Genomic DNA, 18,944 nt, shown 5'->3' with positions numbered 1-18,944 from the left:
AAACTTCAGAGATCTCAGAGAAAAGAAAAGACAAGATGAGGAAGATAGATGGAGATATGATAGCAGTGAAACACCGGGGGAGAGATCAGACAGTAGAGAAAGTGGTATGAGAAAAATCAGACAATATAAAGAGAACAGCAGCCTAGATGAGAGGGATACTTGGAGATCCGACAGCACAGAAACACTGGATGAGAGATCGGACAAGAGAGACAGTACCGAGAAAAAACTCAGATACAAAACCAGAAAAGAGATGGAGCAATCATATGAGAAACTGTTAGAAAAAGAGAGATATGATGGAGAAAGAGAGAGATATAGAGTGAGATCAGACAATAGTGAGAGCGAGATCAGACACTATAGTGGGTGGGAAAGACATGACACTACAGAAAGACAGAGGGGCAGGCCAGTCCATCGAGACAGAGAGAGGAGACATTATGAAGGGAAAATCAGATCAAGTGATAGATTGATGGACACATCAGACAGAGCCCAACAGCGAGAGCGACTGGTATCATTTGGACCACAGACAGAGAGATGAGATGGAGAGAGAGAGGAACACTGAATGAAAAAAAATTCATTCATATCGGACTTTGAAACAGTTTCTTCTGTGAAATTATGGAAATTTACATTTTTATTAACTTAATGCCAAGGCACTATTGAATGTGTTTGCTCTCTCAACTGATGTAATAATTTTACACTGACTGACACTTTTATACACTGAGAAAGACAACATTTATTGTGCTGTTTTATTAAATGACCAAATTAAAGACATTTATCTTCAGTTCTCTGTATTCTGTTTTGTTATTATAGAGTAAAACTCCACAATACAGCCATGTAGAGTTGCCCAGACTATTATTTAGTCTAGTATACTTTCAGGAGTGTGCACAAGTTTGATTATTATATTTTTAATGGTCTGTAATATCTGTTGATGGCTCCATTTGAACTTGGTTATTTGGTGTGAAACTACAGTCACGTTGAATCTGACTGATCTAAGAATGTGCTTGCAGGAGCATTTTGCCTTTGTGCTTTCATTATATTACCCTAGAATCTTACCATGTGTGCACACATAGTGTGTCAACACACACACACACACACACACACACACACACACACACACACACACACACACACACACACACACACACACACACAAAAAGGCAGTTTATTCTCTGATGTTGCCTCTCTGTTCCATTTTGGAACAGATCTGATTTAAGAGCAGCCAATCAGGTCACAGCATTCTGCACATTACATTCACCCCCAGGGTATTCTGGGAATATGAATATCAGCGGCAGTTCTGTGAGGACATGCATGTGACTTTTACGCACACACACAAACCCTCTCTCTCTCTCTCTCTCTCTCTCTCACACACACACACACACACACACACACACACACACACCACTCCTGTACCTATAAACATACATGTACAAATTGTAATTCAGAGTTGTAGAGATAACAGCACGGTGAAACTAAAGGCTGAGACACAATGAAAAAGCCACGCCCCTCCCCCCACTACCACCACACCTACCAAAAATTGCACATGGCTCAAGCAAATCAAAATTGAAAGTGTCTTGGGATATGCAGATTAGATGACATCACAATGACTGCTCTGACCAGTTTCTCCTTTTACTCCTGATGAAACCACACAAACCTGCAGATTATTCAGACTGAGCCACCAGACACCAGACCACAAGAACAGCTTCACGTCACCGGCACACACCTAATCACCAGCACACCTGCTTATTCTACCTCACATACATCACATATTCATAAGTAACTTATTAAAATGCATTTTCTCTAAATAGCTTTATTAAATGCCTGATATTTTCTATCTATTCAACAGCAGAAAGTGAAAGTGTTTGTGTGACGTGCTCATACAGTAAGATGGATTCATAAAATAAGATGATTCCTTTAATGTTTGACCATTTATCAGTTTATCTGAATACAATCAAGTAGAATTAATATAACAGGAAGATTGTATTAAGTGATGGACCATCAGTACTGTTTTAGGATTATTGCAAATATAATTTGCTTCCTGTGGAAAATGGTGAACTATTTTCTGTCCCTGTGTTTGTCAGTTTGAAACCCTGTGTGGTCCTGGTGGGCCTGAGCAGAACCCGAGTCCAGCTCTGGACGATCGAGAGCGACGCATATCACACAGCCTGTACGGGGGCATCGAGGGTCTCGACGAGAACCTGAAACCTCAAAACCACATCAGCAGCAAAGGGCCTGGTGAGATACAGTAACCACAGTAACAGACCAGCACAGAGGGGGTGAGATACAGTAACCACAGTAACAGACCAGCACAGAGGGGGTGAGTTACAGTAACCACAGTAACAGACCAGCACAGAGGGGGTGAGTTACAGTAACCACAGTAACAGACCAGCACAGAGGGGGTGAGTTACAGTAACCACAGTAACAGACCAGCACAGAGGGGGTGAGATACAGTAACCACAGTAACAGACCAGCACAGAGGGGGTGAGTTACAGTAACAACACAGTAACAGACCAGCACAGAGGGGGTGAGTTACAGTAACCACAGTAACAGACCAGCACAGAGGGGGTGAGATACAGTAACCACAGTAACAGACCAGCACAGAGGGGGTGAGATACAGTAACCACAGTAACAGACCAGCACAGAGGGGGTGAGATACAGTAACCACAGTAACAGACCAGCACAGAGGGGGTGAGATACAGTAACCACAGTAACAGACCAGCACAGAGGGGGTGAGTTACAGTAACAACACTAACAGACCAGCACAGTGGGGGTGAGTTACAGTAACAACACTAACAGACCAGCACAGTGGGGGTGAGTTACAGTAACAGCAGTAACAGACCAGCACGGAGGGGGTGAGTTACAGTAACCACAGTAACAGACCACCACGGAGGGGGTGAGTTACAGTAACCACAGTAACAGACCAGCACAGAGGGGGTGAGTTACAGTAACCACAGTAACAGACCAGCACAGAGGGGGTGAGATACAGTAACCACAGTAACAGACCAGCACAGAGGGAGTGAGTTACAGTAACCACACTAACAGACCAGCACAGAGGGGGTGAGTTACAGTAACCACACTAACAGACCAGCACAGAGGGGGTGAGTTACAGTAACAACGCTAACAGACCAGCACAGAGGGGGTGAGTTACAGTAACAACACAGTAACAGACCAGCACAGAGGGGGTGTGTGATGGGTGTGTATTAGTGTGTCTATTTATGTGATGATAGTTTTTCTTGTCTTCTCTGTTAGGTCACTTTCAGCTTTCTCCCACGGTCAATATGACTAAAGCTGACACCGTCATGATTGAAGACGACAGACCTGTTCTTCCCACCCACCTCTCTGACCAATCATCTTCCAGTTCCCATGATGAAATTGCTTTTGCTGTCGAGACTCCGCCCCCGTGGCCAGGACAGGAGCTCCGCCTCCAGAATGACAGGTGACAGAACATAAGAACATTCTTTAGCCATGAATGTTGAACAGCTCTGTGAGGATGACATGATTATGTTCCTGTAGTCAATTAACACAGCAGGTTGTTCAGTTTCATTATTCCTGTCATTATTCCTCTCCTTCCTTCATTCCTCCTTTACCTTCTATCTCTCTCTCTCCCCCCCTCTCTTCCTCCATCTCTTTCCCCCTGTACCTCTGCCTCTCTCCCCCTTTCTCTCCCTTCCCCTTCACCCCCTCCCTCTCACCCTCTCTGTCTTTCAGCTCTCTGAGTGTAGGAGGAGAGGATGAGATGTTTCAGAGGGAGGGCTACGGAAGGCAGAGCATGTCAGAGAAACGCACCAAACAGCACGGAGATGCCACTCAGCTTGACATCGTCAAGACACGCAAGTCCAGGAGCATGGACCTGGGTACCCACGCCCGCCCAGCCCACATACCCTACAAACCCACAAGAGTTCCTAAAACAATTACTAACAAACAATTCCTAAACTCCTCTGACTCACTACACAGTTCCTACACAACTGACCACAGTACATACACAACAATGCACAAATTGACCCAGACTACATCCCAAAAGCTGTTGTGGAAACTTCACGGTTTTGTATGAACTCTCTCTGGACTCTATTTTTTCCAATCCTGTCTCAGAAATTCCTTAATTTCACAGCTAACTGTTTCCACTTCTGCTTCAGCTTTGAAATAGCAAGTGTTGATCAGGTTTTAACTTTAGTGCGCTTAAGTAGAAGTGGAAACCCCAGCCACTCTATAGAGCAAGGCTATTCAACTGGCGGCCCGCGGACCAGAACCAGCCCTTTAATGAATTTGTACTGGCCCGCGGCTCATCTCCTCATAAATAATAATGAATATTTGATAAACTGCCGTAAAAATAAATAACATTCTATTTGCTAAATTTTACGACACTGTGTCGAAAGTTACGAAAGTTACGAATTTACGTTCGCGAATTTACGTTTACGTTTTACGTTTACGAATTTACGTTCGCCCCTCCCATCAACAAATTACGTTCGCCAACCCCAAGTGTTTGCTTCAATTTTACATCCACTATGACAGTATTGGTATAGGTCTGAAAATTGTCTGGCCCACAGGTCTGAGCTCTCTGCCAAATCTGGCCCACAGAAAAACATAGTTGAATAGCCCTGCTATAGCGCTTCACATCAGTGTCACTGTACATTGTGGTTCTCATCTGGCTCCACACATAGGTGACGTTAACCTGCTTACATGAGGTGACATTAACCTGCTTGTGTGAGAACCCTAATCCTGAGTTCCTGCAAGCTGACTGGTTAGTGCCTGTAAACTGATTGATCAGTGCCTGTAAACTGACTGGTCAGTGCCTGTAAACTGACTGGTCAGTGCCTGTAAACTGACTGGTTAGTGCCTGTAAACTGACTGGTTAGTGCCTGTAAACTGACTGCATTCTGCAGGTTGTATACCGAAGCTAGCTGTGCATGCTGAATGTCTATACTAACCACACACTGGGGTTTGTGTTTGTGTGGGTGTGTTTGTGTGGGTGTGTTTGTGCATGCCTCTCACAGTGGCTGATGAGATTAACCTCAGCTCTTGCAGAGAGAACTACTCAGGTGAGAACACACACACACGAGGACACACACACATTTGTTCTTATGTGATCAGCACAGCATTCTAATTTGCATGGTGTTTGGGGAGTGTGTGATGTTTGGGGTGTGTGCGTGGTGTTTGGGGCGTGTGGTGTTTGGGGCGTGCGTGGTGTTTGGGGCATGTGGTGTTTGGGGCGTGCGTGGTGTTTATAGAGGGCTGATTTGTACTATGCTGTTACATAGTAGTACTAGTTATAAATAAATTACTAGTACAGTAATTTATTACTTTTCCTTAAGTTCTCCTGCCAAAAATCTCTTCTTCAATTCCAGTTTCTCCAGAGGACGATTATGTCCTTTGTCAGTTCGAGCTTGTTGTGTCTTTCTCTTGTCGTTTTTGTGAATGGGTTATTGAGTGCTGTTTCTCCTTTAATCCTTTTCTACCTGTTTATCCTCACACTCGTTTATACATGAGCTATGTGTGTATACACATATGCATACACACACAAACACACACACACCCTGTGCAGTTACACTGATGCTTCTGTACATTGTAAGGGTCAGAGAATGTCCGTCCAGGTTTGTTACTGTGTGATTTAAGTATGTTATTAATTGTGTGGTTAAGTATGTGATAAACTGTGATTAACTATGATTACCTGTGTTGGTAAGAGTGTGGTTAACTGTGTGGATCAGTGTGTGATTAATTGTGTGGTTAAGTTTGTGGTTAACTGATTGACTGTTGTTAATTGTATGATTAACTGTGGTTAGGTGTGCGATTAACTGTGTGGTTAAGTGTGTTGGTAAGTGTGTGATTAACTGTGGTTAAGTGTGATTAACTGTGTGATTGTATGATTAACTGTGGTTAAGTGTGTGATTGTGTGGTTAACTGTGATTAACTGTATGGTTGTGTGTGACTAATTAACTGTGTGCTTAAGTGTGTGGTTAACTGTCAGGGTTCGTACGGTCATGAAAAACCTGGAAAAGTTATGGAATTTGAAAATAGCAATTTCCAGGCCTGGATAAGTTTTGGAAAAACTAAAAATACTCAAATGTTTTGGAAAAGTCATGGAAATTTGCTTGACACAATAAATATATGTCGATAACCGGAAGAAAAAATAAACATATATAATATAGCCATGTTTTTTCTTTGTGCGGACCACTAACGTAACTTCACAGGTTAGTTCGCTACGTTAGCGTTGGACTCCAAGCGGAGCTGTAGATTGTACTTTGACATGTAAATCAGCGTAATGCTGGTAAATGCCGATTCAACTATGGCTGCTTCAGTTGGACAAATACAAGCTGTGGCTTGAGAAAGACAAGGACACGGGGCATGCAAAATGTGCACTGTGTGGTTAACCAACTGGTTAACGTTGGGGTTAGAGACTGAAAAGTCCGACGCAAAGCAGTTTTCGTCGTTAAGCGCGAACCTAGATTTAGACACGCCTTGATCGTAAACACAGAATAGAAAAAAACTAACAATGTTCTCGTGCGTACAGCGTGAGAAAGAGCGACCGCGTTGCCGAGATGGCCTGCGGTGGAGGCTGTGCTGCTTCAGCTTATCGTACACAACACTACACAACACTCCACTACACTCCACAACACTCCACTGTGCTGCCACTGCACCTCCACGCACCGCGCGAAATTAAGAAAAGTCGGTCGTAACTCCGTCCGTCGTTAACCAGACCCGTCGGTAAGCGGGAACTCACCAGCTTTTAGCCCGGATACGGCTTATAGCTACAACATTTTCCATTAAAAAAAAACTTAGATGCGGCTTATATTGATATTGAAAATACGGTAAATGTTTATTTTTTCAATTAAACCATGTGTCTTTTCATTAATTGATGATATACTGTGGAATTTTAGCCTGGATTTTTTCTTATTTTTCGTGTCTACACATATGTTTAGAGAATGTACAGTCATTGAAATTTGTCTGAAAGTCATGGAAAAGTCATGGAAATTAGTTGTCAAAAAAGTGTATGAACCCTGACTGTGTGATTAACTAAGGTTAAGTGTGTGGTTAAGTGTGTGACTTTGTGGTTAAGTGTGTGATTAACTGTGTGGTTAAGTATGTGGGCAAGTGTGTGATTAACTGTGTGGTTACGTGTGTGATTACCTGTGATTGTATGATTAACTGTGGTTAACTGTGATTAACTGTGTGGTTATCTGTGGTTAAGTGTGCAGTTAAGTGTGTGATTAAGTGTGATTGTGTGATTGTGTGCTTAAGTGTGTGGTTAACTGTGTGAATAACTATGGTTGTGTGTGACTGTAATTAACTGTGTGCTTAAGTGTGTGGTTAACTGTGTGATTAACTATGGTTAAGTGATTGACTGTGTGGTTAAGTGTGTGATTTACTGTGTCTTTAAGTGCGATATTAACTGTGATATCTCTTGCGTTTTGTCTCTGGTTCTTTTTTTTTGTCTCAGGGTCTACAGAACGTGATGTTGGCCCTTCTCTAGGCTTGAAGAAGTCCAGCTCCTTAGAAAGTTTACAGACTGCAGTTGCTGAAGCAACACTCAATGGAGATGTCCCCTTCCACAGGCCACGCCCCCGTATTATAAGGGGGCGTGGCTGTAATGAAAGTTTCCGGGCAGCCATTGACAAATCATATGACCGACCAGCTGCTAATGAGGAAGAATCGGAGGTCATGGATACGCGTATGGAAATATCAGAATTTGTTTATTTTAACAGAAGCAGTTGATTGGGCTGAATGTTTGTGTATTTAGATTTCTGTTTTTGCCCCTCCCCCCAGTTGAGGAGGACACAGAGGAGAGCTCTAGGTCAGGGCGGGACTCCGTCTCCACGGTAACTGATCCCACGCCACTTCCTGATCAACAGCTACCAAATGACACTCAGGATGACAAGAAGAAAGGAGGAAAAGACAGAAAGAAGACTGAAGAAAAAGAAAAGAGTAAAGGGAAGAAAGGGGTGCTGAAGGGTCTTGGAGAAATGTTCAGGTGAGAAAATGAGTAAGGAGAGTTGAGGAGAGGAGGAGGTATTCACTGGTGTTGAGGAGAGGAGGTGGTGTTCACTGGTGTTGAGAGGAGGAGGTGTTCACTGGTGTTGAGGAGAGGAGGAGGTGTTCACTGGTGTTGAGGAGAGGAGGAGGTGTTCACTGGTGTTGAGGAGAGGAGGTGGTGTTCACTGGTGTTGAGGAGAGGAGGAGGTATTCACTGGTGTTGAGGAGAGGAGGTGGTGTTCACTGGTGTTGAGAGGAGGAGGAGGTGTTCACTGGTGTTGAGGAGAGGAGGTGTTCACTGGTGTTGAGGAGAGGAGGAGGTGTTCACTGGTGTTGAGGAGAGGAGGAGGTGTTCACTGGTGTTGAGGAGAGGAGGAGGTGTTTGCTGGTGTTGAGAGGAGAGGTGTTCACTGGTGTTGAGGAGAGGAGGAGGTGTTTGCTGGTGTTGAGGAGAGGAGGTGGTGTTCACTGGTGTTGAGGAGAGGAGGTGGTGTTCACTGGTGTTGAGAGGAGGTGGTGTTCACTGGTGTTGAGAGGAGGAGGTGTTCACTGGTGTTGAGGAGAGGAGGTGGTGTTCACTGGTGTTGAGAGGAGGTGGTGTTCACTGGTGTTGAGGAGAGGAGGAGGTGTTCACTGGTGTTGAGAGGAGGAGGTGTTTGCTGGTGTTGAGGAGAGGAGGAGGTGTTCACTGGTGTTGAAGAGAGGAGGTGGTGTTCACTGGTGTTGAGGAGGAGGTGTTCACTGGTGTTGAGGAGAGGTGTTCACTGGTGTTGAGGAGAGGAGGTGGTGTTCGCTGGTGTTGAGAAGAGGAGGAGGTGTTCGCTGGTGTTGAGGAGAGGAGGAGGTGTTCACTGGTGTTGAGGAGAGGAGGAGGTGTTTGCTGGTGTTGAGGAGAGGAGGAGGTGTTCACTGGTGTTGAGGAGAAGAGGAGGTGTTCACTGGTGTTGAGGAGAGGAGGTGTTCACTGGTGTTGAGGAGAGGAGGAGGTGTTCACTGGTGTTGAGGAGAGGAGGTGGTGTTCACTGGTGTTGAGGAGAGGAGGAGGTGTTCACTGGTGTTGAGGAGAGGAGGAGGTGTTCACTGGTGTTGAGAGGAGGTGGTGTTCACTGGTGTTGAGGAGAGGAGGAGGTGTTCACTGGTGTTGAGAGGAGGTGGTGTTCACTGGTGTTGAGGAGAGGAGGAGGTGTTCACTGGTGTTGAGGAGAGGAGGAGGTGTTCACTGGTGTTGAGGAGAGGAGGAGGTGTTCACTGGTGTTGAGAGGAGGTGGTGTTCACTGGTGTTGAGGAGAGGAGGTGTTCACTGGTGTGTGTTAAGCCACTGGTCTGAGGTACTGGTGTGTGTGAATGAGGGAGATGGATATATGCTGTCTATCTCTGGCTTCGCTGGTTGTCACGGAGATGCAGAGCAGGATGTGACAGTATGAAAGAAGTCTGGATGATGAATGTTCCTGCACTAGCAGTCTCAGAAAGTTTCTGACTGTGAGAACGTGTGTGTGTGTGTGTGTGTGTGTGTGTGTGTGTGCGCGCATGCGCGCGTCTGTGTGTGTATGTGTATGTACGCACCTCATGCATGGCTCTTTCAAAGATCTTCTCGCCATATTAATAAAGTCACCTGAATACCAAACGCGCGCACACACACACACACACACACACACACACACACACACACACACACACACACACACACACACACACACACACACAGAGTGTCACTTTATGTTTGGATGCTGATAAATTACAGATGTAGCTAATCTAGAGTTCCTTTGGAGGACTTTATAACTGCACGCTAAACCCTAACCCTGCACCCTAACCCTAGAGTAATGTTGACTACTGTATAACTGCACTCTAAACACTAATACTAGTCCCTAATCCTGATTCTACAGTACTGATGTGCACTACCGTATAACTGCACTCTTGAGTCTAGGGCACTTCCTGCATGGGGCTTCAATGGTACGGCAGACGGCGGCAATGATGATAATGTTGGCTTCATTTCCACATGGGGAGATTTCTCTCCCTCTCTCTTTCTCTTTCTCTCTTTCTCTGACCCTCCATGTTAATACCACGAGGACATAAAGCCCAAATGACAGAGAGTATTGACCTGAGTTACACTGGGAAGTTTCAAAAATAGTGAATCATGTTTTATAAGACACACAGGCAGAGAAGAACAGGAAGAGAGTGAGACATCATGTTGCACAACGAGTGTAAAGGCTGAACAAAAGTGCAGCTCTCAGTGCCATGTCGACATACACTGGCAGTACTGTGTGTGTGTGTGTGTGTGTGTGTGTGTGTGTGTGTGTGTGTGTGTAGAGAGAGAGAGTGTGTTGTCTGAGTGTCCATATGATTGTTCTGTCCACTGAGGGAGTTTTAAAATCCTTATCAGAACGGAACCTGCCGTCCTGTCCATGGTTAAGTGTGTAGAGGGGGATATGGGTGAGAGAGTATTATTAATGAGAGTTGTGCACATGCGCGTGTGTGGTTTTGTGTGTGTGTGCGTGTGTGCGTGTGTGCGTGTGTGCGTGTGCGTGTGCGTGTGTGTGTGTGTGTGTGTGTTTCTCAGGTTTGGGAAGCATCGTAAGGATGAGCGAGTTCACAGTAAAAACAGCACGTGGAGAGAAGCAGAGACTCAGACATCTGAGGAGGAGACACAGAGAATGAGACAAGAACAAGAGAGGTACACACAACACACACACTCACACAACACGCACACAACACACACACGCACACAACACACACACGCACACAACACACACACGCACACAACACACGCGCGCGCACACACACACACACAGGCAGAGAAGGACAGGAAGAGAGTGAGACAGCATGTTGCACAACGAGTGTAAAGGCTGGACACACCACACACACAACACACACACTAACACAACACATGGGTGTGGGTGGTTGAGTGTTGTGTTGGGGGTGTGGATGGTTGGAGTGTTGGGGGTGTGGATGGTTGGAGTGTTGGGGGTGTGGATGGTTGGGGTGTTGGGGGTGTGGATGGTTGGGGTGTTGGGGGTGTGGATGGTTGGGGTGTTGGGGGTGTGGATGGTTGGGGTGTTGGGGTGTGGATGGTTGGGGTGTTGGGGGTGTGGATGGTTGGAGTGTTGGGGGTGTGGATGGTTGAGGTGTTGGGGGTGTGGATGGTTGGAGTGTTGGGGGTGTGGATGGTTGAGGTGTTGGGGGTGTGGATGGTTGGAGTGTTGGGGGTGTGGATGGTTGAGGTGTTTGGGGGTGTGGATGGTTGAGGTGTTTGGGGGTGTGGGTGGTTGGGGGTGTGGGTGGTTGAGATGTTTGGGGGTGTGGATGGTTGGGGTGTTCGGGGTGTGGGTGGTTGGGGTGTGGGTGGTTGGGGTGTTGGGGGTGTGGATGGTTGGAGTGTTGGGGGTGTGGGTGGTTGGAGTGTTGGGGTGTGGATGGTTGGGGTGTGGGTGGTTGGAGTGTTGGGGGTGGATGGTTGGAGCGTTGAGGGTGTGGGTGGTTGGAGCGTTGGGGGTGTGGGTGGTTGGAGTGTTGGGGGGTGTATGGTTGGAGTGTTGGGGGGTGTATGGTTGGAGTGTTGGGGGTGGGTGGTTGGAGTGTTGGGGTGTAGATGGTTGGAGTGTTGGGGTGTAGATGGTTGGAGTGTTGGGGGTGTGGATGGTTGGGGTGTTTGGGGGTGTGGATGGTTGGGGTGTTGAGGGTATGGATGGTTGGAGTGTTGGGGGTGAGGATGGTTGGAGTGTTGGGGGTGTGGGTGGTTGGAGTGTTGGGGGTGTGGGTGGTTGGAGTGTTGGGGTGTGGATGGTTGGAGTGTTGGGGGGTGGATGGTTGGAGTGTTGGGGGTGTGGGTGGTTGGAGTGTTGGGGGTGTGGGTGGTTGGAGTGTTGGGGGTGTGGGTGGTTGGAGTGTTGGGGGGTGGGTGGTTGGAGTGTTGGGGGGTGGATGGTTGGGGTGTTGGGGGGTGGATGGTTGAGTGTTGTGTTGGGGGTGTGGATGGTTGGAGTGTTGGGGGTGTGGATGGTTGAGGTGTTGGGGGTGTGGATGGTTGGAGTGTTGGGGGTGTGGATGGTTGAGGTGTTTGGGGGTGTGGATGGTTGAGGTGTTTGGGGGTGTGGGTGGTTGGGGGTGTGGGTGGTTGAGATGTTTGGGGGTGTGGATGGTTGGGGTGTTCGGGGTGTGGGTGGTTGGGGTGTGGGTGGTTGGGGTGTTGGGGGTGTGGATGGTTGGAGTGTTGGGGGTGTGGGTGGTTGGAGTGTTGGGTGTGGATGGTTGGGGTGTGGGTGGTTGGAGTGTTGGGGGTGGATGGTTGGAGCGTTGGGGGTGTGGGTGGTTGGAGCGTTGGGGGTGTGGGTGGTTGGAGCGTTGGGGGATGTATGGTTGGAGTGTTGGGGGGTGTATGGTTGGAGTGTTGGGGGTGGGTGGTTGGAGTGTTGGGGTGTAGATGGTTGGAGTGTTGGGGTGTAGATGGTTGGAGTGTTGGGGGTGTGGATGGTTGGGGTGTTTGGGGGTGTGGATGGTTGGGGTGTTGAGGGTATGGATGGTTGGAGTGTTGGGGGTGAGGATGGTTGGAGTGTTGGGGGTGTGGGTGGTTGGAGTGTTGGGGGTGTGGGTGGTTGGAGTGTTGGGGTGTGGATGGTTGGAGTGTTGGGGGGTGGATGGTTGGAGTGTTGGGGGTGAGGATGGTTGAGGTGTTTGGGGGTGTGGATGGTTGGGGTGTTGAGGGTATGGATGGTTGGAGTGTTGGGGGTGAGGATGGTTGGAGTGTTGGGGGTGAGGATGGTTGGAGTGTTGGGGGTGTGGGTGGTTGGAGTGTTGGGGGGTGGATGGTTGGAGTGTTGGGGGTGTGGGTGGTTGGAGTGTTGGGGGGTGGATGGTTGGAGTGTTGGGGGTGTGGGTGGTTGGAGTGTTGGGGGTGTGGGTGGTTGGAGTGTTGGGGGTGTGGGTGGTTGGAGTGTTGGGGGGTGGGTGGTTGGAGTGTTGGGGGGTGGGTGGTTGGAGTGTTGGGGGGTGGATGGTTGAGTGTTGTGTTGGGGGTGTGGATGGTTGGAGTGTTGGGGGTGTGGATGGTTGAGGTGTTGGGGGTGTGGATGGTTGGAGTGTTGGGGGTGTGGATGGTTGAGGTGTTTGGGGGTGTGGATGGTTGAGGTGTTTGGGGGTGTGGGTGGTTGGGGGTGTGGGTGGTTGAGATGTTTGGGGGTGTGGATGGTTGGGGTGTTGGGGGTGTGGGTGGTTGGGGTGTTGGGGGTGTGGGTGGTTGGAGTGTTGGGGGTGTGGGTGGTTGGAGTGTTGGGGTGTGGATGGTTGGAGTGTTGGGGTGTGGATGGTTGGAGTGTTGGGGTGTGGGTGGTTGGAGTGTTGGGGGTGGATGGTTGGAGCGTTGGGGGTGTGGGTGGTTGGAGCGTTGGGGGTGTGGGTGGTTGGAGTGTTGGGGGGTGGATGGTTGGAGTGTTGGGGGGTGGATGGTTGGAGTGTTGGGGGGTGTATGGTTGGAGTGTTGGGGGTGTGGATGGTTGGGGTGTTGGGGGTGTGGATGGTTGGGGTGTTGGGGTGTGGATGGTTGGGGTGTTGGGGGTGTGGATGGTTGAGGTGTTGGGGGTGTGGATGGTTGGAGTGTTGGGGGTGTGGATGGTTGAGGTGTTTGGGGGTGTGGATGGTTGAGGTGTTTGGGGGTGTGGGTGGTTGAGATGTTTGGGGGTGTGGATGGTTGGGGTGTTGGGGGTGTGGGTGGTTGGGGTGTGGGTGGTTGGGGTGTTGGGGGTGTGGATGGTTGGAGTGTTGGGGTGTGGATGGTTGGGGTGTGGGTGGTTGGATGGTTGGGGTGTGGGTGGTTGGAGCGTTGGGGGTGTGGGTGGTTGGAGCGTTGGGGGTGTGGGTGGTTGGAGTGTTGGGGGGTGTATGGTTGGAGTGTTGGGGGGTGTATGGTTGGAGTGTTGGGGGTGGGTGGTTGGAGTGTTGGGGTGTAGATGGTTGGAGTGTTGGGGGTGTGGATGGTTGGGGTGTTTGGGGGTGTGGATGGTTGGGGTGTTGAGGGTATGGATGGTTGGAGTGTTGGGGGTGAGGATGGTTGGAGTGTTGGGGGTGTGGGTGGTTGGAGTGTTGGGGGTGTGGGTGGTTGGAGTGTTGGGGTGTGGATGGTTGGAGTGTTGGGGGGTGGATGGTTGGAGTGTTGGGGGGTGGATGGTTGGAGTGTTGGGGGTGAGGATGGTTGAGGTGTTTGGGGGTGTGGATGGTTGAGGTGTTGAGGGTATGGATGGTTGGAGTGTTGGGGGTGAGGATGGTTGGAGTGTTGGGGGTGTGGGTGGTTGGAGTGTTGGGGGGTGGATGGTTGGAGTGTTGGGGGTGTGGGTGGTTGGAGTGTTGGGGGTGTGGGTGGTTGGAGTGTTGGGGGTGTGGGTGGTTGGAGTGTTGGGGGTGTGGGTGGTTGGAGTGTTGGGGGGTGGGTGGTTGGAGTGTTGGGGGGTGGATGGTTGGAGTGTTGGGGGGTGGATGGTTGGGGTGTTGGGGGGTGGATGGTTGGGGTGTTGGGGGGTGGATGGTTGAGTGTTGTGTTGGGGGTGTGGATGGTTGGAGTGTTGGGGGTGTGGATGGTTGAGGTGTTGGGGGTGTGGATGGTTGGAGTGTTGGGGGTGTGGATGGTTGAGGTATTTGGGGGTGTGGATGGTTGAGGTGTTTGGGGGTGTGGGTGGTTGGGGGTGTGGGTGGTTGAGATGTTTGGGGGTGTGGATGGTTGGGGTGTTGGGGGTGTGGGTGGTTGGGGTGTGGGTGGTTGGGGTGTTGGGGGTGTGGATGGTTGGAGTGTTGGGGGTGTGGGTGGTTGGAGTGTTGGGGTGTGGATGGTTGGAGTGTTGGGGTGTGGGTGGTTGGAGTGTTGGGGGTGGATGGTTGGAGCGTTGGGGGTGTGGGTGGTTGGAGTGTTGGGGGGTGGATGGTTGGAGTGTTGGGGGGTGTATGGTTGGAGTGTTGGGGGTGGGTGGTTGGAGTGTTGGGGTGTGGATGGTTGGAGTGTTGGGGGTGTGGATGGTTGGGGTGTTTGGGGGTGTGGATGGTTGGGGTGTTGAGGGTATGGATGGTTGGAGTGTTGGGGGTGAGGATGGTTGGAGTGTTGGGGGTGTGGATGGTTGGAGTTTTGGGGTGTGGATGGTTGGAGTGTTGGGGTGTGGGTGGTTGGAGTTTTGGGGTGTGGGTGGTTGGAGTGTTGGGGGGTGGATGGTTGGAGTGTTGGGGGGTGGATGGTTGGAGTGTTGGGGGTGGATGGTTGGAGTGTTGGGGGTGAGGATGGTTGGAGTGTTGGGGGTGAGGATGGTTGAGGTGTTTGGGGGTGTGGATGGTTGAGGTGTTGAGGGTATGGATGGTTGGAGTGTTGGGGGTGTGGGTGGTTGGAGTGTTGGGGTGAGGATGGTTGGGGTGTTGGGGGTGTGGATGGTTGAGGTGTTGAGGGTATGGATGGTTGGAGTGTTGGGGGTGTGGGTGGTTGGAGTGTTGGGGGTGGATGGTTGGAGTGTTGGGGGGTGGATGGTTGAGGTGTTGAGGGTATGGATGGTTGGAGTGTTGGGGGTGTGGGTGGTTGGAGTGTTGGGGGTGGATGGTTGGAGTGTTGGGGGGTGGATGGTTGGAGTGTTGGGGGTGTGGGTGGTTGGAGTGTTGGGGGGTGGATGGTTGGAGTGTTGGGGGGTGGATGGTTGGAGTGTTAGGGGTGAGGATGGTTGAGGTGTTTGGGGGTGTGGATGGTTGGGGTGTTGAGGGTATGGATGGTTGGAGTGTTGGGGGTGTGGGTGGTTGGAGTGTTGGGGTGAGGATGGTTGGGGTGTTGGGGGGTGTTGGTGTGGGTGATTGTCAGTGTTTCAGTGTTTTTCCATCTGTTAGAGTTATTGCTCGATTGTTTTGTCTGCTAATGGGCTTTAGATGTTTATCACAGCCAGATCTTGCTGTCCTGACATTGTGTATTCAACACATTTCCTCATAGTGTGACCCCCATTCACAGGGGCTCACACAGCTGCTGCGGTAGCCCAGTTTGTGATGGAATTGTGTTTGCAGTGTTCACTGTTGAGGTAGATGAAACATACAAAGACCGTAATCACAACCCCAGCTGAGTATGTGAGGTCACATGGGGTCACAGAGCGTATGTGATGTCACATGGGGTCACAGAGAGTATGTGAGGTCACATGGGTTCACTTCCACACAGAAAAGCATCTTGAAATGAAGAAACAGAAAATAATTCAGTTTAGAACTACATTTTACTGCATATATACACAAGTGTGTTGAGTGCATATGTGTGTGTGGTTGGGAGTGTGTGTTGTGTGTAGGTGTTTATATATACATGTATATGTTGAGTGTGTGTATGTGTATGTACATTTTATAGACTAACACCAGTAAATGTTTAACAAGTTTATCATGACGCAGTGTGTGTGCAGTAAATATGTCTGTGTGTGTCAGTGTGCAGTAAACATGTTGTGTGTATCAGTGTCTATTATGTGTGTAGCCGTGTGTGTATGTGTTGTGTTTATAGCAGTGTGTGTATGTGTTTATTGCATTGTGTGTGTGTTGTGTTTGTGTGTGTGTGTATAGCAGTGTGTGTTGGTTGTGTGTATAGCAGTGTATGTGTATCAGTGTGTGTGTGTATCAGTTTGTGTGTATCAGTGTGTGTGTTGTGTGTGGGTTGTGTGTATAGCAGTGTATCAGTGTGTGTATCAGTGTGTGTATCAATGTGTGTATCAGTGTGTATATGTGTTGTGTTTATTGCATTGTGTGTGTGTTGTGTTTGTGTGCATGTATAGCAGTGTGTGTTGGTTGTGTTTATAGCAGTGTATGTGTATCAGTGTGTGTGTGTGTGTGTGTGTCAGTGTGTGTGTATCAGTGTGTGTGGGTTGTGTGTATAGCAGTGTATCAGTGTGTGTATCAATGTGTGTATCAGTGTGTATAGCAGTGTGCACTGTGTGTGTGTGCACTATGTGTGTGTATACAGTGTGTGTACAGTGTGTGTGTGTACTGTGTGTGTTGTGTGTGTGTGTACATTGTGTGTGTGTGTGTACTGTGTGTGTTGTGTGTGTACATTGTGTGTGTGTGTGTGTACTGTGTGTGTGTGTGTGTGTGTACAGTGTGTGTGTGTGTGTGTGTGTACTGTGTGTGTGTGTGTGTGTGGGTGTGTACAGTGTGTGTGTGTGTACGTACAGTGTGTGTGGGTGTGTGTACAGTGTGTGTGTGGGTGTGTGTACAGTGTGCTGTAAGTGTTTTGCTCTCTGCAGGATTCAGGCTAAGATGCGTGAGCTGCGTGCCCGTCAGGCGCGGGACCGAGACTCCGCGGAGATGCAGGACGGAGCGCAAGCTTCAGTATCCAGCGAGCAGAGCCCCTTCCTGGGCATCACGTCTCTCCCAGCCTCCCTAGAGCGAGGGACCTATCACAGCTACCGCACACCACCAGACTCGCCGCACACATTCACCAACGCCCACAATGGACACCTGCCCTCAGACAGGTGAAGGGTGATGAACAGAACACACACAGCACACTGCCTTACAGAACACAGTACCACAAACCCGTGGAACGCAGTACCACACACCCACGGAACGCAGTACCACACACCCACGGACCGCAGTACCACACACCCACGGAACGCAGTACCACACACCCACGGAATGCAGTACCACACACCCACGGAACACAGTACCACACACCCACAGAACACAGTACCACACACCCACAGAACACAGTACCAAACACCCACAGAACACAGTACCACACACCCACAGAACACAGTACCACACACCCACAGAACACAGTACCACACACCCACAGAACACAGTACCACACCCAGGCCCCCCAAACTCCATTTGTAGGGTTAGAAGTGGAGCTCTCTACTCAGTGGACACAGAACTGAAGGAGACATTACACACACAAGCTCACGCATTTGATTGTGCTCCCTCCCTCCCTCTCTCTCTCTCTCTCTCTCTCTCTCTCTCTTCCTCTCTCTCTCTCTCTCTCTAATAAAATACGAAACAAATGTGTATGAAAGTAAACGAATACTAACAAGCTAAACGTATGTTTGTATGTGTAATAACATGTTTGAATGTCTGGGGGATATTGTGTGTGTGTGTGAGGGGTCATGTGTGCATGTGTTGGGTATTGTGCTCATGTGATGTCTTGGGTAGAGTGTGTCTGGCATGTTGGGTAGTGCGGTGTGATAATGTGTTGGGTGGTGTGTTGGGTAGTGGGTGTCTGGCATGTTGGTATTGTGTGTGTGTGTGTGTGTGTGTGTGTGTGTGTGTGTGTGAGGGGTAATTTGTGCGTGTGATGTGTTGGGTATTGTGCGCATGTGACATCTTGGGTAGTGTGTGTTGGGTGGTGTGTGTGTGGCGTGTTGGGTAGTGTGTGTGTGTGTGTGTGTGTAGTGTACATTTGTTCCTGTATTTCGGAGGGTAAATAATGTGCTCCTATCTCTCTCTGTCTGTCTCTCTGTCTCTCTTTCTGTCTGTCTCTCTGTCTCTCTCTCTGTCTCTTTCTGTCTCTCTCACTGTCTGTCTCTCTGTCTTTAAGTATAGAGGGCAGACTGTTTCTCTTGGTGAGAAAGGTGCTAAAACTTGTTAAGAAAACAAGCACTGTTTGAGTGTCCGAGTCTCAGACGATAAGACAAACACCCAGAGAGGCAGGAAGGGCACTTCCTGTAAGAACGTGCAGGAAACAGGAAGTGAAGCACATTCCACCCTGAGACTTGCAGAATGGCACTGTGGGAATATTCCTGAGGATACAAAAGGAAGCCAATCTTCAAAGAATAGAGGAAGTGTGTGGTGTGTGTGTGTGTGTGTGTGTGTGTGTGTGTGTGTGTGTGTGTGTGTGTGTGTGTGTGTGTGTGTGAGAGAGAGAGAGAGAGAGAGAGAGAGAGAGAGAGAGAGAGAATAAGAGTACATTAGGTAGGAGTCTGTATCTCTATCTCTGTGTGTTAATAGTGCTGGTACTGGTAATAGTGTTGGTCCTTATTAAAGTTGAACTGGTATGTGTGTGGCGGTGTGTTAATAGTGCT

At 49.1% G+C, this 18,944-nt stretch overlaps 1 protein-coding gene across 4 annotated transcripts in view; it reads left to right on the top strand.

The window, feature by feature from the left end:
* pard3ab (par-3 family cell polarity regulator alpha, b) overlaps window positions 1-18,944 on the top strand; it is a 76,914-nt gene that overhangs the window by 39,699 nt on the left and 18,271 nt on the right. For 3 of the 4 annotated variants that reach the window (XM_076981412.1, XM_076981410.1, XM_076981413.1), the window contains 8 exons: window positions 2,073-2,226; window positions 3,241-3,427; window positions 3,700-3,845; window positions 4,983-5,027; window positions 7,424-7,654; window positions 7,750-7,954; window positions 10,514-10,627; window positions 17,175-17,402. In XM_076981412.1, the coding sequence (XP_076837527.1) occupies window positions 2,073-2,226; window positions 3,241-3,427; window positions 3,700-3,845; window positions 4,983-5,027; window positions 7,424-7,654; window positions 7,750-7,954; window positions 10,514-10,627; window positions 17,175-17,402 (1,310 nt within the window). The remainder of the gene's footprint in view (window positions 1-2,072; window positions 2,227-3,240; window positions 3,428-3,699; window positions 3,846-4,982; window positions 5,028-7,423; window positions 7,655-7,749; window positions 7,955-10,513; window positions 10,628-17,174; window positions 17,403-18,944) is intronic. The other variant, XM_076981411.1, reaches the window with a different exon arrangement.

This window comes from Brachyhypopomus gauderio, chromosome 19, assembly GCF_052324685.1.
Source record: "Brachyhypopomus gauderio isolate BG-103 chromosome 19, BGAUD_0.2, whole genome shotgun sequence".
NCBI classification, from domain to species: domain Eukaryota; kingdom Metazoa; phylum Chordata; class Actinopteri; order Gymnotiformes; family Hypopomidae; genus Brachyhypopomus; species Brachyhypopomus gauderio.
This window is presented reverse-complemented; position numbering and strand designations above follow the sequence as displayed.